The 24572-nt window shown below is 37.8% G+C and overlaps 2 protein-coding genes across 4 annotated transcripts in view; both read left to right on the top strand.

Moving 5' to 3' along the window:
* Positions 1-3815, top strand: part of LOC138042795 (signal peptidase complex catalytic subunit SEC11A-like) — a 5917-nt gene extending 2102 nt beyond the window's left edge. The window contains exons 5-6 of the mRNA XM_068888805.1: positions 254-311; positions 1766-3815. Of these exons, the coding sequence (XP_068744906.1) occupies positions 254-311; positions 1766-1816 (109 nt within the window). The 3' untranslated portion in view covers positions 1817-3815. The remainder of the gene's footprint in view (positions 1-253; positions 312-1765) is intronic.
* Positions 3816-7392: 3577 nt separating this feature from the next.
* Positions 7393-23179, top strand: LOC138042794 (high mobility group protein 20A-like). Of its 3 annotated transcripts, none has more exons than XM_068888804.1 (10): positions 7414-7680; positions 8738-8763; positions 10310-10356; positions 14574-14771; positions 15728-15842; positions 16091-16119; positions 16606-16873; positions 17779-18133; positions 18898-18955; positions 21466-23179. In XM_068888804.1, exons 1-9 carry the CDS (start codon positions 7634-7636, stop codon positions 18920-18922), a joined length of 1110 nt encoding a protein of 369 aa, XP_068744905.1. In that variant the 5' UTR covers positions 7414-7633; the 3' UTR covers positions 18923-18955; positions 21466-23179. The 3 variants fall into 3 exon arrangements, with proteins under 3 accessions (XP_068744903.1, XP_068744905.1, XP_068744904.1); XM_068888803.1 differs by having other exon boundaries at positions 20687-23179; XM_068888802.1 differs by having other exon boundaries at positions 7393-7680; positions 18898-23179.
* The last annotated feature ends 1393 nt before the right edge of the window (positions 23180-24572 follow it).

Below are 24572 nucleotides of genomic sequence, written 5' to 3'. Positions count from 1 at the left end.
ACCACTCAACACCTACAGTATGTCCCCTTGAAGTCAGTTCAGGGAAGTTTTTTCGCTATCTATTCCCAAGTCACTGCAAGATTTAACAGAGTGCCATTGTCAATGTTCTGGCTGAATGCGATTCTGTTATACATAATTACACATTCAGTTAAGTTGTACAGTGTAGAGATTAGTAGTTGCTTTTTGTAAGACTGATGTCTTGTAGATGAAGCTTTAGTTATCAATGCTTTCATTATGTTTTGTATCCGTGCAGTTTTGTTCCTTATGTTGGCTTGGTTACAATGATTTGGAATGATTATCCTAAATTTAAGGTGAGTAAATAAATAAATAAATAAATAATTTTACAATATTTCATCAGGAAGACGTATCCATTTTCCAACAATTTGGTGCACAGGCTTGATCCTTGTCAGTGTTTTTCCAGGTTACAGGATTTGCCTCTTATTGGGAAAACTAAAATGCCTTTTTAGTGTAGAGATAAAGAATGGCATCTGTAGTATCCATCATATACACATGATTTAGTGTCCTTTTTTCTGCCATAACCTTAGCGTCCTTAGCCTATTCACAGCTGCCCAAGTTTTAAAATGAGTGCTGTCTGAGATGTTTGGGGTCGTGAAATCTTTGTATCAAAAAGTAAAATTGTGGGGGAGTGGTTCAAAGCAGGGTTGGGATGAACCCAAAGTGGAGGCTGGGTGGCTGGAACATCCAGGAGCTTCCACAACTGGTAGCCAGCTCCTAGATGAAGAAAACCAGACAAGTCTATGATGCCATGCTGTGTGAAAAGTATGTTTATATTGTAAGCAAGACGTAGGCAAGGTGGACAAATGTACAATATGGCTGCGCGATACTATGCCAGATGGGGACCCCTCCCATGGCTGTTGAATCCTAGCAACCCAACCATCATCCCGCAATTAGAAGGGGAAGGAAGCAGGCATGTGTCACACTGATCAAAACCCATTTATTGTCATGGGACTTACAGTAAAAAAAACTCAAGTGTTCCTCTGACAAGGGGATTAATGAGTTCATTATCGCAAATTTGATTACAGTAATCATTTCAATAATCTGTTCGTCAGATAAATAATGTAAAATTCCAATCAAGCTTCAGTTCAAAACTCGAATTTTGATTGAAATGTTGCTGGCTTCCGGTGCCAGGCCGGCATGAGAATTTCACAGGTTTACTGGTTTGCAGCCACAACTGCCCAGGGGCATAAAGACCACGATCCTCCACAGAGTTGTTGTCTCCTTTTGTTAAGAACTTAATGTCTCCATTCTCTCTGCAAAGAAAAAAATGAACATGTCAAACAACGGCCATTTCATTCTAGCAACATTACCTTGCTGTAATCTTGCCAGTATTCTCAAACTTGAGATGCTATGTTTTCGAATTCCAAAGATTGGACAGAGAAATGAATTTAAAAAGAAAGGGAAAACACGCTTGTTATGACCGTGGCAGATTATGCAAACTGTACACCTGTCTAATTCTCACGCCAGCCTGGCACCAAAAGCAAGCAATAATCCAATCAAAGTTCGAGTTTTGAACTGAGGATTGATTTGAATTTTGCATTATCCATCCCACGACCAGATTATTGAAATGATTCCAGAAATAAAATTTGCAATAATGAACTTATTAATCGGCTCGTCAGGGGAACACTTGAGCAGTTTTGACTGTAAGCTGCCTAAGTGGCAACCTTTCCTTAGACAAATTGACCTAGAACAAAACCTATTTTCTGTGAGGTGTATCAGTCATTTTGCTCTTTTTATCTTTTTTCAGTATCTCGTTCTTGCTGTCCTGGGATTATTTGTTCTTTTACATCGAGAATGATTGAATAGTTTAGGAGCTTGGAATTCTAAAAGGCTAAATGACAACCCTAACAACATATCACCTTCTTGTACTTGGAGCTTGAGTCAAAGTATTCTCATAGAGAAAATAGTTTATAAAGTTTTATCTTTACGATGTTAACAGTGATGAACTGCACTCTTGTTTGATTACAGTTTTCTCTTTTTGATGCAGTTGGTGAGATGTAGACTGAAAAACTTTCTCACCATATTTATTATTATTATTATTGTTATTATTATTACTTCTTTTTAAGGTAAGAACTGAGCAGAGTGTCAAACTTCAGTTTGTTTTCTTTGAAAACTTTTGCATCATACATCTAATACACTTTGAGAAAGGCATTGGGGAATTGTTTGTTTTTGAAATCTTGTCAGCAGTATTTATTTGATTGATTGATTGATTTCAAGGAAAAGAAGTTTACTGGCTTTTGGAAAAAAATTCCATACTCTGCATCTTGCAAAGAGTCAAGTTCAAAGCTTACCACCCCCGCAGCATAGTGCAAAATACTGCATGATAAAAGGAGTGAATTCACAGCAATTATCAGCTCTAAAAATTTCATTGGATCTGTGGGGTGGTCGTATAAAATGCAAGTTTCCATCCCATATTGTTGACGAGGAACACTGATAGTGCATTTTGAATTACACATGTCTAAAAGGCCTAAATTTCAGTCACATCCTGTAAAGGAAAGGAAAGGAACTTTATTTTAGTGTCTAGTCTTCTAGCACTGGAGCACAAATTGGGGACACTGTAAACTGAAATCAACAAATAAGTGCAAATCAAATCAAATGTGGGTTTTTGAGGAGAGGGGAAAACCAGCGTACCAGGAGAAAAGCCTCTCGGTGCAGAGTAGAGAACCAACAAACTCAACCCAACTATGACAACAAGTCTGGGAATCGAACATGGGCCACGTTGGTGGGAGGTGAGGCGATTGCTCCCACAACTACGCCACTTGTGCACTCTTTCTTTCTCTGAGTGACTTAGCAAGCAGAAAAGGCAGCACCAAGGATAACAATTTATTGGATATTTTATTGAAAGTGCTACTTCAATCAAAAAATCACTTCTGAGTTTCTTCTTGTTTCACTTGGGTATATACTTATCACGTGATTGGTGAAATTTTAAGCCTTCCTATCATGAAGATTGTTAACAGTCTTTTTATTCAACTGTCCCACATCACTATCTTTAAATCTTTAAATAGCTTGATCAAGGAAAATAAATTGTTAGCTCCTTCAAACACTAATCACTTAAAAAATATGCATCGTGTGTGTGCATGACTGATGAAGCCAACCTCATTCCCAGGGTCTCTCTTCTCTGCCTCCTTTGTTGCAACCACAAAGGAGGCAGAGAAGAGAGACCCTGGGAATGAGGTTGTGATGAAGTATGAAGCCCTGGGCCCAGTGATTCAAGGCCAGACTTAAGAGATTAAGTTAATCCTGGAAACTTAAATTTCAGTTTTATTTTCTGATCAGAAAATATATTTCCACAAAGATTTTTAGCCTCCAAAATTGACTGGACCTTTGCTTTCCTTCAGCATAAAATGACAAGATTAAGGCTTTTTTGAAGGGCAAAATTCAAGCTTGGGTTTGTATTTAATCGTAGATTAGTGTTCATCAGTTTTGAACAACTGGGCCCTAGAGGTTTCAGACTATTTAACTTATCTCTTTTATAGCTAATATGCTGGCTTCTTAATCAAGCGAGTCTTTGACATCATTCTCTCCTCAATTCAACTCTCTGGCACTTATAGCCCACTCTTACTTGCAAGTAATGGTAGACTAAAATCCAAAACCTGTAACCTCAGTAAAACCCTTTGGATCACAGTTGAAGCTCAAAATTCTTACCAGCCAGGTGTTAAAGCAAACAAACTTTCAAATTTAGAGGGAAAAAGGAAAGACTTAGAAAGAGTATGGATGAAACAGTCACTGGTGTAAGTGTTTGTTGAAAGAGGCACTTGTGTGCATGACATTTCATCAAAATTAAATTTCAACCCTTGGATGTGCTTTCTCTGAAATTTATGTGAAACAAAATAATGTCCTCCTTTCCTCCCCATTTTCTGAGAGTTTTATCAGAACTCTCTAGGTTTGACCACCATTTTGTTCCATGAGTACTTCACATTTTGGGGAGTGTTATAACCCTCTGTAGTAAATATGAGAAATGTCAAACAAATAATAAACTATCAGGCATGATAATAAACAAAACAAATATTATGAACTTCTTGACTAGTCTACCTTACTTTGTTTGAATTTCTTCATTTAAAGACGATTTCCTTAGAACAATATTCTCATTTCAAGTGGCATCCCTGATTTTCCCGCAACGCCTCACTACAGTTACCAAAACTCTTTTATAGCCTGTAATCGTTTGACCTTGCACGCAAACTGGAGGCTGTAAACTGCAGTTTGCAGGTTAGAGTTGCAGGTCATTGTTTCACCATAGCTGAAACAACCCAGACCTTTGCTAATGCTAACATTAGGCCTAAACATAATGCGTTAGCATTTTTGTAAAGGTGTGGGTTGTTTCAGTTACGGGAAAACAATGACCTGCAACCCTAACCTGCGACCTGCAACTTGCACTTTACATCCTCCGCACGCAAACAGAGTTTCTCCTGGAAGGAGTAAATTTGACCATGGCTTGTATTTAACCTTTCACAGAACATAATTAAATATTAATGCAAAAAAGGCATGGTGAAACTTGTTGTAGACTGCACGGTCCTTCGATTCGAGGTCAGAGTCAAGTTACCACCAATCGCTGTGTCCAGTGGGCATTACTAAACCACGAAACAGCGAAACAAAACAGCAAAGCACCATGTATGATCCCGCCATACATTGAATACTAACCGACGAATGTTGGATTTGAGATGAAATATCGTTTTAGGCCTAATGAGGCTCCTATTTCATTGAGATTTCGATTGACAGTAATCCGGAATAGGAATACATGGAATATAAGTTAGAAATCCTTCGCTTTTACGGAGATTCACATTAAAATTGTCAAACATCTGCTAAAATGCTATTTTAAATATTTTTATCATCCTTGCTGCTGTGAAATGCGCCAAACACATCGTTTTAATCATCACTCCACGTACTCTTATTCCGGCCGGAATAGGGTCAATCGAACGCGCCCTAAGATTAGGATTCAGATTAAGACTGAGGACCTAATTAGACCTAAAACGATATTTAAACTCAAATCCAACCTTTGTCGGTTAGTATTCAATGTATGGTGGGTTCATACATGGAGTTTTGGTGCTTCGTTTCGCTGTTTTGCAATGTCCGGGTCCGGAGTTGCGCCCTTCTCCGCACGGAAGTAGGAACAATTAATTCTCCTCATCGACCAAGTACAATAGCCTGGTTATAGTGTCGAATTACTTCGGTTTTGCATTACTTCACTCAATGATTGGCTCAAAGTTCTCGCACCATTTTTTCAACCAATCAGAAGTGAAACCAAAACCAATCGTGATTCGCGCGTGCACATTTCCCCGCGCTTTGTGTCGGCTACGTGTAATTACTTCGAGTTTTGATTGGTTTACTCGATTGTCTCCGTCCTTTTTGATTGGTCAAAGTAATTACTTTGGTTTTGGTTTTACGACACTCATTTGAAAACCCCTCTAACCTCCTCTAACCGGGGTTTTAATACATCTGCAACGTCGGCTACCAAATACGTGGCTTTAAACAAAACGTTTCTTTTTTTGTTCACGGAATTAGGAATATAAGATGGGCGTTCTTGGTGACTTTCGTTTTCTTGTATTTCGTAGTATTAGCGTTGCGAGAGTTCCACTCCTTATTTCTCCCGTTTTCACGCCATAGCATTTGATTATAACCGAGACTGTATGAAAGTCAGATACTTAATTTTTCATTCCTTATACCCGTCCACTTTCGGGGTTTTGTCAAGTTCTGGCACCGCAGTCACTTTGAGATAAGAAGAGTGAGCATGGGACACTTTGTTATTCTGCATTCATTTTGTCATTTGAACGGCTTGATTGACATTTTCGTAAAACTAATATGAAAAACTTCCAAATTGAGAAAAACTTCTACAGAATATATTGTTTGTTCTCTAAGCCACGCGTGCAACGAACTATTATTCATTCATCCACTACCGTGGTGCGGACCCGGGCGGCAGTCCATTTCACTCACTCTACTTATTCTTGATCTTATTTATCCACTGTGGGACTGCGGACCGCGCTGAGGGTCTAATCAAGTACTGCAACTTGGCAGTGAACGGGTATCATCTTGATAGTATCCTGCGTAGATGGCGGTTCGGTTGCTGCGGAGCGCGAGAGATTTTGATAGACATTGGTAGGGCTGGCAACATCAGTAAGGTGGCTTATTACACTTTTCTGGAGAAAAAGATCAAGATCTTGAAATCTGTGAAATTAAAGCTACAGGATGTCTCTTCTGAAGTGTTAGTCAGTGTAGTTGAGGTAAAATGTAATTTTACCTAACAAATAAATGCAGGAGAAAATGCTAAATATAGTGACCGAGCTCCTAGAGGGGGACTGGAAACTAGACATTTCAAAGACTTTTTTCTCAAAACCTACAGCCTTACGTCCAGGTTAAAATTTTTGATAATTAGCAAACAATATGAAGACGAAAAAGTCAACATTTAAAAAAAAATGATCAATCAGACGGTGTTTCCGGTATTATCAAAGTAGACGAAAATCAACGTTTTTTCTATTTGCGAAAAACCTGCGAGACAAATATAACTATTTATTTCCATACATGATTATTTTTTCTCGCTAAGGAAATCCTGAAATTTGAAGGTGGCGTCGTATGGTTAGTTTTTTAGAAAAAGGCCTTTGAAATGTCTAGTGTCCAGTCCCCCCTCCAGGAACTCGGTCACTATATTTAGCATTTTCCTTTGATTTGCATTTATTTGTTGGGAAAATTTATTTACAAACGACTTAATTTGTTTAGTAACGATTTTGCTTTGTAGCCTTAAATAAGGTAAAACTAAGAAAATTATCTTTTTGGGAACTGTGATGGTTGTGGTCAATGGTTTGTTTTGTTGAGCCCAACCATATGTCAGCAGCGAAAAGCTGTCTTTATTAGTTTTTTGTCACCTTTATTGTTACTTAATAGTTAATAGTAAATAAGTTAGTGATCCTGTACTGATTTAAACTCCAATTTTGTTTTAACCGTCACTTCTGAAGATCTCCGAAGATCATTGTATGCAGAAGCATACGAAACGTCAAGTAAAAGATAATTTCAAATGATGCGTTTATATCTGATGTTTGTCACCTCTGTTTGTGTGTTATCTCTGATAAAACGGAGATGGCCAAAGAAAAAGAGTCCAAAACTGTAGTAAGGTTTTTCAGAATTTCACTTAGGAAATCGTTTCTTGCCCGCATTTAAAATAATGAGCAGTGGCCATTAAATAAGCTCTTGTTTGATCGGATCATGTACATAGAAATCGTTAACGGCTTGTTTCTCCATTCTTCGGGAATGGAAAGTAGAATTGAAGAATAGGAAAAAAAATGTGAAACTGCAGTGGAAAAGCAAAATGGGAATAAACAGAGAATGAAGTAGGGAATCCCATTTGTTCTTCTCTCCATATATGGCATCTCTCGCCATATTAGGGGCAAGGTGTTCTACTTGTGCATGTTCCGGGTAGCGTGGTACCCTCGAGTGCAGTATCTGTCCGATTGTCTGTTTTCGATTTGGTCAAAGTGTCGATGAACGCTCAGGAATTGCAAGAAAAACAGACTTCAATTAAGCCGAAATCGTCAATATTCGAATTCGAACGGTAGGAAGAAGTCTGAGGTCGGGGTTGCAGACGTGGCAAATTTAGACAATCTATCCACAAATCAAGGCCGGACAGATTATGGAAACCACAACAAATGATCCAAGCGGAGAGCAAAACCAGTCAAGGTATGACTGAGGAGTTTTATTTTAAGCCACTTACTACTTCTTACCAACAACAGTCGTTGGAATGATTTCTCATTCTAAGGTATGTCAAAGTAATCGTTACGAAAATTTATCTGAAGTCGCGTTAATATCCCAGCGCAGAGACACTGAGAAATCTTATTACTATTTTATAAAGGTGACCATTATTATAACCAGAAATGATATATCTTGCTTTCCTTTTAAAAAAGACCCGTATTCTATTTAAAAATTGCTTTATAACTCTACAAACGTGTAGTGTATTAAAAGACGTCAAGTAACGGAATGTTGAATAAAAATAGTTCTTTTCCAGTCGGGCTGTCTACATTAATTTTTTTAGCACTATCGGAATTTGTTGCGTGGACCAAAAATTCTTTAAGTCTTCAGTTTTTAAATATTCGAGGTGTTTTGTACCAATGGCTCTCTGGTTTGATTCTGGGATCAGGCGTCAAGTTGGGTGATTTGGTTGTTTCTTCACTTTTGGTAACCTAGTGGCCCGTACTCTTTTTATCCCTCGTCAAACACCAATGATCTGCTTCGATTTACTTGGAAGAGCACAAAGGAGTTTATAAGCTCGAGGCTCAAATAAAGAGGATATTGTTGTTGCTATTAATATTATTATTATTATTATTATTATTATTATTACTACTTCTATTATTTATTTATTATTCACTTTAGAAGAATGACTCTACGTGTAAGTAGACTAATATTTAAAGACAAATAATTTGATTAATAAGCAAATATTACTTTGAAAAAGTATCACCCCATTTTGTATTTTTGTGTACAAGACTGGTGAAATAAGGAATATTGGCACGTTCCTTCATTGAAGAATTCGAAGTACTGTTGCATCCACCAAGTATCGTTACATTCATTTACAATTTGTAACAGTTACATGTAATAATACTTTGACCATGTACACAATATCTAAATCTTAGTTAAGTTGCTCACTGAATTGCTATGATTTTGTGACAGCCACTCAAAAATACAGTATTTTTAGGGTTCTCTTAAAAGTTTAAAACTATTGGTTATCTTTTTTTCTGTACAGGATAACAGTCCCAGAGAGATCCTCAGGTAAAGGAAGCAGTACTTTGTACCACTGCCTCAGCTAATTGTGTTATTTGTTTATGTGATCACATGGGCCCAAGGGCAATTTAGGATTAATTTCACGGGCATTTTTAAAGTTTTCACAAAATTGCCTGATTCGCAATGAGGACAATATGGAAAACTTTGAAAATCCAAGTGAAATTAATCCTTAATTGCACATGGGCATATTGTAATTACATTTCTGTCACACAAAGGGCAAAATTATTGACAGAACCCCATTCAATGCCACAACAAATGAACACTTTAATCGTGAAATTACAGCAAACACACTTTCATTCAGCTAAAGTTCAATTCAATAAATTGTTGCTCTCGACAGCAATAGTGCTTAATAATGTATTTTATATGTGGACTAAAAGCAGTTAATCAGAGTCAGAATCTGGAAGAAAATTATCTTGTAATCTTGCTTGCTCCGGATAAGCAACTGTTAACCAATCAGGATCAAGTAATCATGCCTTCTTGATTACCAAAAAAGCCCTTGTGATGAAGAAAAAATGTCCTCTGTCTCAGCTAATCAGCATTCTGTAATTTTGGTCTGTATTTGGTGAAAAAGAATCAGAAAATGTACTTCTTACTACAGTACACATCCATTCCTGAGTTTACATCTGGGAGGTAAATTCGGGGTAAATTCAATTTGTAAAAACAAAGAACTGTAACTTGCTGTACCCCCTTTAATTTGGCTCTAACCAGTTTTAACAACAATTTAAGAGACACTCTCTTCAGAAAGATTAGCATTACATACTGTATCACATAACAGCAATGCTTTGGTAACACATGAAACACTGATTATTGCTCAACACCGTGTGGTCATTATTGTGACGTACTAAGTTACCTTGGCAATGGGAAAGCTCAGCAAAAACACTCTATATTTTGGCTTTAGTTGCTCATATCCAAAACACAAGCTCGGTGACTCCTGTTCTTTTTAGTGCTGAAAATTGATCAGAAGGCAAAGATAAAACTTTCTTCAAAGTTTTGAAAAGGTCTGTACTGCAGAATCAGAGCCACCTTAAAAAAATTACAGAGTTATGGTGGATCTGAATCCGCTGTACAAAAAGTTTTATCTTAGCCTTCTGATCACTTTCTATCAATAAAAAATGGGGTCATCAGGTTTGTTTTTGAGATGTGTGCAATGAAAGACAAAATAAAGAGTGTTATTACAGGGCTTTCCTGTTGCCACAGTGACTTATTATTTCACAATAATGACTGCATCTTGTTCAGCAATAAGTTTAGTTTCTTATGGTGCCGTAACATTGCTAATGCATGATGGAGCGTTGTAGAGCCAAACCTTCTAATAAGAACGTTAGTTGAAAGCTTTGGAACTGGCTTGAGCCGTAAGCTTAATTAGGAAGGTATTTATTTATCTTTTGTGTATCAAATAAGACATTAATGTCAAACCATGTAGCCAAGCAAGGCATGCTGTATAATGTGGCCATCCATTATTATAGTGCCGTTACTTAAAAGACTCAAGGTATGATAAAGATTGGCCAAGTTATCAATGTTAACTTTTCTTTCATAGCTGAGAACAGTCCATCTGCAAGTCCAAACAAACCAGAGCCAAAAAAGGTCAGTATTTTTATTTTGTTTTGTTGAACAAAGTCCATGGTATAACAAAAATGTTCAAAGTACTAGCAACTGTATTTTTTTAACCCTTTGAGGCCCGAGTAGCCTCCGGTTAGGGCTTTGTCACGTGTTCCTCCCCCACAAGCATCTGCTGAAATGAGCCACTCATTCCTTTCCCTTTGTTAAGTAACTGTCATCTGGGAATCACATGCAGGTTACTTTGGAACCAATCGGCACTGTCAATGCGTCAACTTCTTCTTTGGATGAATCATGAAAGAGACAAAACATTAATTTTGTTTCCTTGGTAGAGTATGCATTTGCACTCACACGAGCCAAAATGCGAGTGCTTAGCAAGGGTATGGTGTCGTTTCATCGAAAATTAAAAGCGTGGTGGAAATATATAAATACGAATACAAATATATTAAGGGAGTGTTTAGAGTGTATTTGAACTGCAAGAGAACCATTACCTTCGAGCGCAATGAACACAACTAGGACAGTAGCAAAAAAAGATTGAAAAAATCCGTTATGTTTAAGCTTAAAATTTTAAGTCTGCTTTTGGTGATGATCGTCTCTAAAAACTGATTTTATGTGTTTGTGTTGCGAACCGATTGTTCATACTCAGTGTTTCTTTGATTTGAAAAATAAAGCAAACCTTAAATCAGTTCAACTGAAGGACTACAAGAAATGGGGTTATTGAAACCAAACGACTCCACTAAAATAGTGTGGAAAGAAATGTAAATATGCTATCAATCCCAAGCGAATGCCACAAGTAGATTTGAATCGCAGGGGAACAAAATGTTTCAACCATACGAATTCTGCCTTACTCAATCTGTGAAGAGCCGCAAACATCTAAGCCAAAGCATGAAATCTATAATTATGCTCCAGTTTCTTTTTGATAAGAATTTAAGGTCTCTGTAGGAAAATGAGGTGTCCGCGGAAAAATGAAATTGCTGTGTGGCTATTTCTTCTATAGGGTCAACACTATACACATGTACATCATATTAAAGCTAACAGGTTGAATTATTTGAATACAGTTTTAGTTTTTTGGTATTAAATATTGCCTTTTAGTTTTGAGGCCTCAGATCAACAGCGTCTGCTACAGAAGCTCCTGCCCCTTCACTTTTCTGCAAAAATAACCACACTTTGTTGCATCTTAGTCACAGATGAATGCACTTCAATACTGTGTAAGGAATTTTTGATATGTTAAGAATTGAAGAAAATATCAGGCACCAAATTCGAAACTTTCATCTCATACTTAATTTGGGCAGAAAAAGTGCTATAAACAACATCGTCGCTCTTTGGAGGTTGGGTGCCCGAAACATCCTGGAGTTTCCACTATTGGCAGCCAGCTCCAAGATGGAGACGGCACTGATGGCTGGCAAAACCTGACAACCCAGCCATGAGCCCCCACGCCCCCTATAACAACAGGCACCCGACACACTGATACACAGTGGCAAGCAGAGGGTGGGGAGGGAGGGAAGAAAAACCACTAAATGCTCCACACACAATGCTCCTACTTCCTGCCACACTGATAAATAAGCGATACAGCCCAAAGCACGAGATATTCCATGCATGCGCAAGTATACTAAAACCACTGACCAATTGGCTCCTAGTTGTTCACTTGGTTAAACTTCGTTTAACCTCATTAAAATCAGTCTCCGAAGACAAACAAAAAATTCCTTACACAGTATTTGTGGTAATACAATCATCTATTAGAACTAGAAATTAGGAAGTGATATCTTTAAACCTGTGGGGACAGGAGGTCCGAGAAGTTGTAATTTTGGCGTCAAAATAAACCCCAAGAAAATCTAGCTTGAAGGTTTCACTTGCACTTCACGGTCTGCTGAATAACTCAGCCCCCTACTTGAAAGCCAATTAATAATGCTGAGCCAATCAGTGTTCGGGCACATGCCAAGGTAGCAGATGACGCATGAAGGCTGTCAATTGACACCCAATCCTTCCATGTGTGATTGACATGGTACATCAATCATATATTGCATGTAGATTATGGCAGTAAACAAAGGAAAGTGATTTTAGCGGTTTAAAATTAATTTTTCAGAACTTTTTTTTCAGGAGACCTTAAGTCAGCAATTTCAAACACCTAACACACAAAGCCCATCTTCTTCCAGTGACCATAAGAAAATTTCCTCAGGGTCTTAAGTGCACTTTCTGTTGTGATTGGTCTACATAAATTCAGGCTCTGTTCAGCAGATGCTCGTGGGGGAGGAATGTGTGACGAAACCCTAAGAGTGTCTGCGTGGGAGGCTAAGGCCCAAGGGGCCCCCCATTGAGGAGCAAAATCTTCTGGTATTAGACAGAGTAAAATCTATAAGTGGCCACTGGGAGTTAAAGGGTTAATTAACTTCCAAGATACATATGCAACAAATCTCTGGAATTAGTTCAAGTCTGCCACCATTTTTCTGGTTTTTCCCCGCTCACTTTTTGTTGGTGAAGGAAGAATTAAGAAACACACTATTCTCACACGAAGAATAGAATTGGCTGAACAGTGTATTCCTGAATCTACTTGTTCATCAGAAACCTGCATTTTGGCATTTGAATTATAGGGAAATTGTGTTTTGCTGAAGCAACAATAATTTTTTGGTCACAGAAATGTTTATATATATTCACTTGAAAAGATAAAGGCCAGTTTACATGGTACGATTTGTCGGCCCGATTTATTGGCTCAACGGGGTCAAAGCGCAAATCTTGCCTGTATTTCGACAGCCAATGAAGGACCAATTCATGGAAATGAAAATCGGTCCAATTAAAAAAATCTGTTGCAGTACAACAGTTGTTTTGAAGTCAGGCCGACACTCCAAGGGAAGCCAATCAAAGGGTATGTGAGTGGGTAATGCACATGAATACATGGTACTAAAAGGGCAACAGGAAGATCTTTTGAGGAAAAATGAAATACACATTTTGCACAATTTACTTGGTGCAATTTATTGGCCCGACAAAACGGGCTGACAAATCGTACTGTGTAAATTGGTCTTAACCCATTGACTCCCGGGGGTCCCCATTGATGAGTAAAATCGTCTGGCATTCAAAAGAGTAAGTCTGGTTTGGGTGTCAAAGGGTTAAAGTGCTACTATGATAAAAAAATCACTTCTTTTTTTCTTCAGGTTTTGAAATTGCAATTGCTCAGCACTTGACTGGTAAAATTTTAAGCTTTGATTTTTTTCCCAAGGCTGTTTACTTTGAGTGTAAGTTTTGGATTTCACGGTCTGTCATTACTCGCGTTCCAAACTGACCGATTGGACCTCAGATGGTTGGATCTAGGGAAAAGTGTTGTCATTTACTCTCAAGCTTAAAATTCCAGTCTGTAAAGCAGCTTATTATAAATGCAAAACATGACTTTAAAAGTCTGAAAGCCTGAAACTCCTGTGCTGTATATTAATTCTACGGCATACACACATATTTCATTTTTAATTGAGTCTTTAACGTCAATTTTTCCTCGATCCAGCTCTCTCAAGATTTAAAGTTAGTAATGGCGGACCATTAAATAGGAAAACTCCATAAAACCGGTGTCGTTTTTAAATCAAGGCTTAAAACTTCATTCAGTTACTGTTTAATTAGCATAGTTTTGAAACCCAAAGGAAAGTAAAAATTGTTTTTTGGTCATAGTAGCACTTTAAGACCAATTAGGTCATGGGCTTCCCTGCTAGCAGATGTCTCCTTTCTTTTTGCATTCACTGGGCTGACGAGTACGGGAAAAGAAACCTCTGCCATGGGTTCAAACTCACTGTGTTGAGCACCCACATTGGTTACTTAGCGACCAAATCCTCACGTGATACGACATGTTTTGGGCTCATTTAACAACAGCAGAATTACTGTAAAGCAGTGCGCAAGACTCAGCGGGCTCAAGCCACAGTCAGCAAACATGTCATGGGGCGTGCTGTTTGAAGTGCTGTCTGAGGTTGTTGATGGCGCTAGGATCAAAGTGAGTTTCAACCAATGGCAGAGGTCTCTTTTGCCGTACCTCTGTTAGCAGGGAAGTCATTGGAATGTCCTTGGCGCTTTCTGGGCACTTAAAGTAGAAATTTGAATCTGTGGTAAAGGACCTGCTGTTGTTATACAACAAACTCTACTGTACTAACTCGCAGCAATACCCAAATTGAAGTCCCACAATCCAAAATCTTAATGCCCTGTAAATGGTGATGTTGATAGAAAAGTAGAAAGAAAGATCAAACATTGATTCATGCTTTAAATTTACTTTTTAGACTATGTTGACCAAAGGAAAGAAGAGAAAAAAGCCTGATAAGGACTTGAATGCACCAAAAGCTCCTCTGACAGGATACGTCAGGTTCCTGAATGAGCATCGGGAGAAAGTGCGAGCTGAAAATCAAGACCTTCCATTTCATGAAGTTACCAAAATCCTTGGTAATATGTGGAGTCAGCTACCTTCTCAGCAAAAACAGGTAGGCATTTTTGTCATCAAGGGCAAGAAATCAAAGAGACAGTGGGCTCAAATTATTTATAATAATATTATTTACCTTGGTCTGGGCTGCTTTTTTATGAAAGGTGACATCCTAAGTTTGGGTTGTGGTCTATACTGTATGTGGGTGCAAGAGCAGCAAGGTCATTCATACAATAAATCAACATGCCGCCAAAGTTCCTCACAAGATATGTTGTAAAACATCATGAAGATTGCAGTACACAATTCCATATCTTTGAGGAATTTGGCTTGTCTTGACAAATTAATAAGTTTAACATGCTTCCAGGCATGTTCTTGTTGGAAAAATCCCTTTACCATTTCTCCCTGAGGACCTAGGGAATGAACGCTTTTTTCACTCACCTGGCACAGGCCACTGTTTTTAATAAAATATGCCACACAGCTGATTAATTCAACTGGCAGATGTCCCACAAGTTCATTTTCACTGCAAACAGTCAGGTAAACACAAACAAAAGTGGGTCAAAAGGTTGGGGTGTGGTCTATTCATGGGTGAACAAGAACCTTCGTTTTAATGCCCTTGCTGCAAGTTTACATACTGTGCGCGTTTTTCTGGGTAAGAAAAAAAATCTACCACAGGCTGGATTGTTCTTGGTAATCAAGTCTCTGATTCAAATCCTTGGTTTTGTTCTAACATAATAACCAATGGGTCTGAAAATGGACTTGCATAAGGTTTACATGTAGTTTAAGGTTAGAATTGTTACATTACTATTACTTAAGGTTTACTTCTAGAGTAGAGTTGGAGGAACACTGGTTTCATTCCTTATTATTGTACTTTACAATTATTTGTGGAGACACTTTGTGATGTTTATTGAAATCAGAGTAACAGTGCCCGATTGTATTCATTTATATTTGTGTTGAAAGTTATTGTTTGTTTATTTTGTTTTTGACTGCATGTTCGCTAAATATGTGTTTTTAATGCAGAGTTATCTAGAAGAAGCAGAGAAAGACAAGGAACGTTATATGAAGGAGCTAGAACAGTATCAGCAAACTGATGCATACAAAAATTTTGTTGCCAGACAAAAGGCATTGAAAAAAGGTGAAAATAATTTTTTGACCCAGATTGTGTCTCTTTGGGACCACAAGGAATAAACTACATTTTATTATTCCAGATATTTTTATCTCTGTGGAAGCAGATTATGGATACATGTTATACTCTCATTATATACAGATAATGTAAATAAAAACAAACATAGTTTGGGTTTTGGCTACTAATAGTAAGAGAGGAAACTAGTTTTCTTTCAGCGGATGAAACTAAGGAGTGTCTTGTTTTCTTCCTTGTTTCAGCTGATGAAGATGGTGTCAATGGGACTGAGGTAAGTGTTCAGTTTTCATCAACATAGCATGAAAGCAGCAATTAAATTTCAAGGAAGTCTAGGATTTGATTGACATCCATTGTCATTGTTATTTAAAATTGTCCCGCTTGTAACTGAAAGTAAAGTAGTTCATGTGCTGATTCCTCAAGCAACTCTTGAACTCCTTTATGCCAAATGTTCTGCATTCTTCGTAACTGTAGATAACTGTACATAGGGAATTTTGAGGCAGCCAGCAAAAATCAACACCTTTGTTGTCTCAGCTGTGTACTCCACTGCACTGTTGATTAGCAAATGCTACGTAATTTTGTTTAGATGTATTTTTACTTACCACATTTGCCCTTTTCCAATGCTGCAAAAGTTTCTGACAACCCTGACTATCATTAATTTAGAATAAAGCATCGATCGGTCTAGTTATAAGTTGCTTCCGTTATTTTATCTTAACACACTTTTGGTTTGTGTTGTCTTCTTTTCTTTTTACTTGATCAGGGAAGTGACGACTTGTTCTGCAGTGCATGTAACTTGTATTTCAATTCGCCTCATAACAAGCGTGAACACATGTCTGGAAAAAAGCACTTTGCAGTCATCGCATCTCAAATGGACAGGGCTGAAAAACAGGCAGAGAAGGCAACAAATGGAAAAGATTCATCAGTTGCTAAAAAAGTCGAGGAAGTGTCAGCAGACCCTCAGCCAACACAGATTCCACTAGACGGTGATATACCAATATTCACAGAGGAGTTTCTCAATTACAACAAAGGTAATATTGAGTATGCTAGTAAAAAGCCTCTTGTGATACAGGAGGGCAAATGATTAGCATAACGAGCTTGCAGCTTGATAGATTATTCAAACACACTTCTTTGGAAATACATGTAGTTTCTGGGAGAATGGTTTCTTCATAATGCTGGCAGTCAACAGGCAGTTTTCCATCAACGATGAACAGGTGGGCTCATTAAAAAAAAGGGTTTCGCCAAAAGATTCATTTGGTAATTACCCCCTTTAACATGTAAGAGTAATCAGCATCTAATTTCACCTCAACAAAAATCGCTGATAAAGGTCATTGGTAGTGAAGGACTTAATTGCTAAAAATTGTATTTAGACCCATTGAGAGAAGGTGCATTTTGATAGACGCTAACAACCTTGATTTTTTTACAATGACCTGTGAAAAAGCAGAAAGGAAAGTTCCTGTGAGGTTTGCAATTAATTGGAAAGAAAGTTGGAAAGAATGTGTAGTGGATGTCTTTCTCTTGGGAATAAATATGTTCTTTAAAACTGATTCTTTGGGCCATACTGTAAGGATTGCTTAGGATTTTTCCACATAGTTTTACAGCATTGTTGTAACTACAGTATGGCTAGGATTTTTCCGCATAGTTTTACAGCATTTAATGCTGTAAAACTACTGTTACAATAATGATTATTGTAACAGTATGGTCTGAATGCTTTATAGCATATTGAGTGAAAAATTGCTGTTGGGAAAAAGGGATACAAGTTATAGTACAGACCACGAAATCACATTCAGTAATAATCAAATTGATCGGAAAAGCACAGTATGAAGTTAAGACAGGTCAGTCTGCTAATGTAACAGTAAATGCACACAATCTGAAATAGTAGCATGTTATATGTATGTCAGTAGTTTAGAATTAAGGCATTCCTGTTTGATTTCAGCTCGTGAGAATGAACTGCGAAAACTGAGGAAAGTAAACACGGAGTTTGAAGAACAGAATGCCATCCTCAGCAAGCACATAGAGAACATGAAAAAAGGCATTGACAAACTGGAAGGAGAAAGAAGAGAACAGCAAAATGAAATAAGTGCTTTACAGAGACATCTTGCCAAACTTCGTCAAGTAATCTCCCGAAGCTTCAGGGACATTCAAATCCCAGGTGAAAAGGATCCTATCTCACTGGAGTCCGTTGATTCATTTGTTGGGAAACTGCAGCTATACATTCAAGAGAACAGCAAAGAGAACTTGGAGTTGACTGCTAAAATAAAAGACATAATTGCATCTTTGGACTACCCAAAGTAAGTGTTAACTTGAATGGTTAACAAGAACATAATAAAATTAATATTAATGTCTCGGCAAACTGCATCACAAAATGTATACTGTATTTTGTGGTTCATACAAGTATTTGTTTTGGTATAAAATTTTCAAACCAGTTCAATTTTGATTTTTCTTTGTCTAATATTTATTATCACAAACTGAAACAAAGGAGAAATCGAAATTGAACTAGTTTGAAACTCTTAAACCAAATTATCAAAATTGAACCAGTACATTTTCTTATAAGCTTTATGGTTAAGTTGCTTACTCTTTTAAGGCCGGTTTACATGGTACGATTTGTTGGCCCGATTTATTGGCCTGATGATGTTGGAGTGCAAATCTTGCATGTATTTTGACAGCCGATAATGATTGATCTCCGACACTCCGTTAGAAACCATGTCAATCCAAGGGTATGCAAGTGGGTAACACACATAAATACTCAAAAAATTAAAGCGTCCAAAATGGAGGATACTATTTAGGGATAACGGGAAGGTCTTTTGAGGAAAAATTGTATTTGTTACACAATTTACATGGTATGATTTCTCAGCCTGACAAATCGTACCATGTAAACTGGCCTTTACTCGTAGTTTTGTATTTAAAGCGTGTAGTACTAGTGGCAAATTTAAAAAAAAAACTTATTTGAGCTAAGTAAGTTAAAGCTTTGCTCGTGTATTGCCCTCTGAAATATTTTTTCAAATGTATTTTGTTACAGCTAACTTGCGTTGTTTTGTTCCATTGCCCATTTCAGTTGCCTTAAAGATGGTAATAGCTGATAGCACTGCTTTGTGTACAGAAAAGCCAAACTAGTGAGTGAAATTCAACTTTGTCAGGACTAGTTGCTGAGCTTAGAAACCCTGAAGCTTCAAATTTATACTCCAGCAATATTGATGTGGATAAGGTTGCATGTGTGCTAGTGGCTTCAAGAAATTAAGGTTGCCCCACACTAGTGATGTACACATTTAAAATCTTCTAGTTCCTGTTGGATAGCTTACACTGTAAGTCCAAGCCAAAAGAAAACACTCACCAGAAATAATGGTGAAAGAAGTGATTGGCAAAGGGTAGATTCAGTAGGTGGTACCTACTTTCATCATACCAGTACACTGTAAATGGTGTGAATCATGGTACTCTGACCTTTGCAGCAGACACTTCTTTTTGGGATATGAGGGTTCAAAATTTGAAATAGGTTGCTCTCATCAAGTGCCCAGAACCTGCAGAAACGTTTGTCACGCCTTCTTCTCATAAACATAAAAATGATCCTCCTGGTACATTGCAGTCTTCTGTGAATGACACTGACAAACTTTTTTGAAAACTTCAAGATTGCACTGAGATAGGAAACTTGTTGAAAATGTTCACTTCTGCCTCAAAACACAACTTTTTTGCGCAAACTGCTATTTGGCAGCGTTTTAAACAGTTTTGGAGCAAAACGTTCCTGGTGATGTATATATTTCTGGCTTAAGATGTGATTGGTCAAGTTGTGACATCGTGTGTGTTTTTCAAAGGCTATGAAACATTTTGATCACATCTCTGGTGACAAAAAGTGTCTTAAAAAGTTAATGTAAAATTTGAAAGCAAGCTACACTGCTACAGTATAAGTTGTTACTGTAGCAGCTGTCACTGTGGAAGTCCAAGCCGTACTTTCTATTGTTTAGTCTTCTGTTCATGGCGTTTTGGGCCAAGCCAATCACATTGCAATGACAAGGGCCCCTTCATGACCCATTCAAAAGAAAGACTTGAAAAAAACAAACGAAAAATTTGCCTTTAGGAAGTTTTTGTTGTTTTGCAAATGTTTCTGAAGACCCACTAAGTAGATGTTACCATCAGAAATAGCATTGATTTGGAAATTTGAGAAACTGACCACTAAGGCCAAGTTGTTTGAAGCATAGTTAAAGTTACGTACTTGTTGCTTAAATCTATTCTTGGTTTGCAAATCCTATGATCACAAACCCATGGGTTTCAGTGAAAAGTTGGCATCTGGTTTGAGTAGAGTAACCACCTGATGTCATCGTCAAAGTGAATTTTAACGGGGCTGTGTCACGAAATTTAGCCAAATTTAACGACTGGAAACTGGCGACCAAATCAAGTGAAACATAAAAAATTATTTAACTTACATTAGAACATTAAAAAACAATTTTTATTTTTCTGTCAACTAAACGCTAAGCGACCAAAGTCATAAGCCTTGATTTTAAGAAGACACCAGTTTATTTTCATTGAAAATAATGCAATGTGTGTGTATGCTGGAGAATTAATATGCAGCATGGGAGTTTGGGCTTTCAGACTTTTAATCTTCTGCATTCACACGCTGAAATGTTAAGCTAGTGAGCCTTTGACGTCACTGTTACCTGGATCCAACCCTCTGAGGTTTAATCGGCCAGTTTTGAACGTGAGTAATGGCAGACCATGAAATCCAAAACTTACACTCAAAGTAAACAGCCTTTGGATGAAAATCAAAGCTCAAAATTTTTCCAGTCAGGTGTTAAGCAAACACACTTTCAAAATCTGAAGAAAAAAAGGAAGAAAGTCATTTTTTTTTATTACAGGGGCACTTCAATAAAACAGCAAATACAAAAGAGGCAGGGATTGGCAAAATTGAAGAAGATTAAAATGGATTGCAATCGGGGTTTTTGAAAACTGTTCAGCCTAACAGCTTTTCGAAGTTTATCTGTGTGGCTCGTAACTATAAGTTTTAGAGGCCAAAGGAAAGTGGATGACAATATTTTTCACATTCATTCCAATGTGTTTCTTTTGTTTTTGTCCTCTCTGCCTCGCTATCAAGCTGAATATTGATATTTCAAAAATCGCCTATTACCATATGTATGCTCAACAGATAAATTGTCATCACAAAGCATTGGTTAGTGCTGTTTAAAAGTAATTTCTGAATTAACGTTAAGTTGTATAGCTAGCCTGGGTAGCAGGCAGTATTGTCGGCACGAGAGGCAAATGAACGGGCGGCAAAGCCACGTGGGGAATGGGGAGGGGCATTGTTCCGTCATTTCACAGCGCCCCTTTCCATTCTCGGTGTCAACAATACCGCCAGCTATGCAGGCTATTGTAGCGCGACAAGGGGCAAGTAAGTGGTAAAACGACACCAAATGAACTGCACTGCCATGACACAGCCCCTTTAATCCTAGGTTTGAAAGAATTTGTCTTAAATTAAATCAATTTTAGTGGGAAAAAAAGTAGCCAACTGACGCTTTCGTGACTTACTGAAACCACTTTAAACTGTTCAATAAAATGAACACAGGCAAAATCAAGGCTATATAATATCCTGTGCACAAATCATTCAGCATAGTGTATCACTTCAATTTTTTTACTTTAGTACGGAGATGCCATGTATTGTACACCATCCTTGTGCTCTGAAACTACATGTAGTGGGAGCATCTGCAGTCTATTTTTGCTACAGGTATCTCAAACTCTTGCTTTGTCTTGTAAACATTCACATGCATACTTCTATCATATTTTTGGCTATCAAGAGTCTACTTCGGCTACCAGTAATTCTCCAATACCTGCTTGTCATTGCTGCAATTTTTGGCCATCAAGACTTCAAAACCACAAGTTGAGTTGCTGTTTTCATGTACATACATGTCACTTACTGAAGAAAAAAAAAGGAAATTCACAATGCTCTTTTTTTTTTTAAGACAAAGCTTGTTGTGAAGCTGAGAATTCGAGACGTCTTTTTACCCTGTTCTTGTTACTTTTTAATTTTATCGGTAGTTTTTATGCAAACCAAGATAAATACATCAAGATCTCGAACTTGGTTATTAACAAGCAGTTACCTTGCTTCCAACAATTCAAGAACAAAAACCTGACAGTTTGAAATCACACAGGCTATCATGTCAAGTAACATTGCTGTAACCCAATGTTTATGGTTTGTTTAATGTTGTAAAGAAGGCAGACCTTAGTTTTCCCTGGTATTAAGCACTTTGATTCCAGGCTAGCCGTGTGACCTCAGCTCAATTTTGGTTTATCCACTGCTGCAGGGCAGGATAGCCAAATGAATGGACTGGGGTCACCTTAGCTATCCCTGACTAAAGCTTGGCATAGACTACTTTCATAAAAGGTGGCAACCACCTTTACATTCTTTTGTTTTTCTGTTAATTAGACCTACTGCCCTCATTTTGAAACAATATTATTTTTCAACTTGCTCGTCGTAGCGAGGCTAGAAAGGCTTATTAGCAGCAAAACAGAAGACTATTTTATTTGGCCGCCATTAGGAAAGATGTTTATGCCTCTTGGCCTTTGAATCGATGTCTGGCCCCGACAGGTCAGGCTATTGTTGCAGGGGTTGACCATTAACAACTTGCAATTTACTGAATGGTAACATGAAGGGTCTCCATGTGCAATTTCAAAATTAAAATAAAAAGTAGTCTCGAGAAGGTGAAAGACTGAAAGATTGATAAGTTGAGTGCTGGTTTTTTGTACAAGTAATCACATGATTTCGAGTGCAATTTGCAATAAGTATGCGTGAGTAGATGAATGAACTTTTGAGTGCAATTTGTATTCTTTAAAAAAATTACAAGTGCTCATTTATTCCTAATTGCACGAGAAAAATCATGTGATTATTTATTATAATGTACAGGAAAAAATTCTAGATAGCTTATTGTAATTAAGCAGAAGCTGCACACACTTACCATGCCTAAAATTGCGTCATCCAGGGATCACATTTGATTGGCTATCTGTGACTTTCTTTGATCTTTGGCCAATCCAAATGCTTGATTTGTTATGTCTTTTGCACCAAGTTACCTCTTTCTGCACTCTTACCGGAAAACTGCATTTCTCTTCGCCAAGCAGAATAGACTTTGTTCATGTATGTTATTATAAAGGTAATAATATAGAGTTACCCAGAACACAAAAGTGTAATTTTTTTTCTATGGTGAAATATTGTCAATCATTTGTTTGTAAATACTTTGTTATTGAAAAAGGCAGCCTTTCTTAAAATTAGCTTTATCTATTTATGGCTTAAAACAGGCCTGGTTTGTATTGAGGTGGAGATTTTTAAATATAAATTCATTAAAAAAACACAGTTTTCCAGACTTGCCTGTGTTTGACCCAAGGAAAAGAGGGTGGTTACATTTGCATAACATTGGTCTTGTAAGTGTTGAGTGGTGATGTTGGACGCATGGCGAAACGTCCCAAAAATAGAGAGCCCTTGACTTCAAGTTGATCCCATCACCCATCACCCATAACCAGAGGGCTCGGATCTCAGGCCTCCGCGTGATCGAAGAACTTTGGGGTTGAGAGTGCACTGGAAATGGTTTTTCCTTTCTCAGCCAACACGATCTCTTCCTCAAATGAAGGGTTATCCTTCATTGTCAGTTTGCTCTAAATGAAGTATAATCCTCCATTTAGATTACTCTGTCCCAGGACTTGTGGTAGCAAATAAAAAGAAAAAAGGTAAAAGCAGCCCCCGGACAGGATTTGAACCCGTTGCACCCACTTTAAAGAAACCGTTTTTATCCACTTAACCACTAACGATCAACTGACTAGAAATGTGCCGACTATTTACCAAAACTAATTAGTATATATATAAAATCATTGCTGAATAATGATTAAGTCTGAAGCCCTGAAGTTTGGTAACCGACATTTTTCACTGTGTTGGCTTGCACCTTAGCAGGTGTTAATACACATTTACAGCGGCACTTTAGAAAAAAAAATATATTGACATTAATGAAAAATGACATCCCCGCAGTGATGTGGTAGTGTAGTGGTTAAATCAAGGGGTTATTAATCACACGTTCCCAAGGTTCGAGTCCTGGGTGTCCAGACATTATGGTTCGGCTTTTAAAAGAAATATGCTCGTTTCCCATGATCCCTATCAAGCTTTCAGTGTCCAAAATGAACGATAATACTTCACTTGGAAGAAATTGACGATAATCCTTCAATTGACGGAGAGACTTGGTTGTCTCAGCACCCGCATTTGCAATACACTCTACCTCCAAACCCAATGCGCGTGCATTCGAACTTGTACTCCAATCTAAAAGTCGTGCATGGTAATTAGCACGGGAAAAAAATCAAGCATCCCCTACTTCCTCTTGGGATTTTATAATATAAATGAAAATATAAATTTAGGAGGTTGTGATGGTAAAAAAATATTCTTTCAAGTAGAGATTTTGAGAAAAACTCAAACTCGAAAGGAATTGGCCAAGTCCCAACATTCCTCTCTCACCTCCCCACTCCACCAAAAAAATTATAAATGAACCCTGTCAGTGGCCCATGAATTGGAGATTACAATTGACATATTTATTAAGTTATCTTTTTCTCAGACCGTCCAAATTAAGAACAGTTTGTCTGGGGGTGCAGAGATGGCGCAGTGTTGAGAGCACTCGCCTCCCACCAATGTGGCCCGGGTTCGATTCCCAGACTCGGCGTCATACGTGGTTTGAGTCTGTTGGTTCTCTACTCTGCACCGAGGGGTTTTATCCGGGT

The sequence above is a fragment of the Montipora capricornis genome, chromosome 3 (assembly GCF_036669925.1).
Source record: "Montipora capricornis isolate CH-2021 chromosome 3, ASM3666992v2, whole genome shotgun sequence".
Lineage (NCBI taxonomy): Eukaryota > Metazoa > Cnidaria > Anthozoa > Scleractinia > Acroporidae > Montipora > Montipora capricornis.
The sequence above is the reverse complement of the archived record's forward strand: the minus strand, read 5'-3'. Positions and strand labels throughout refer to the sequence as shown.

Excerpts from the sequence above, each read along its gene's own strand:
- LOC138042794 (XM_068888802.1), top strand. The coding sequence starts at position 7,634 with ATGGAAACCACAACAAATGATCCAAGCGGAGAGCAAAACCAGTCAAG. Across the intron at positions 10,357-14,573 it reads ACAAACCAGAGCCAAAAAAG|ACTATGTTGACCAAAGGAAA; the intron begins GTCAGTATTTTT and ends TTTACTTTTTAG. Across the intron at positions 16,120-16,605 it reads ATGGTGTCAATGGGACTGAG|GGAAGTGACGACTTGTTCTG; the intron begins GTAAGTGTTCAG and ends TTACTTGATCAG.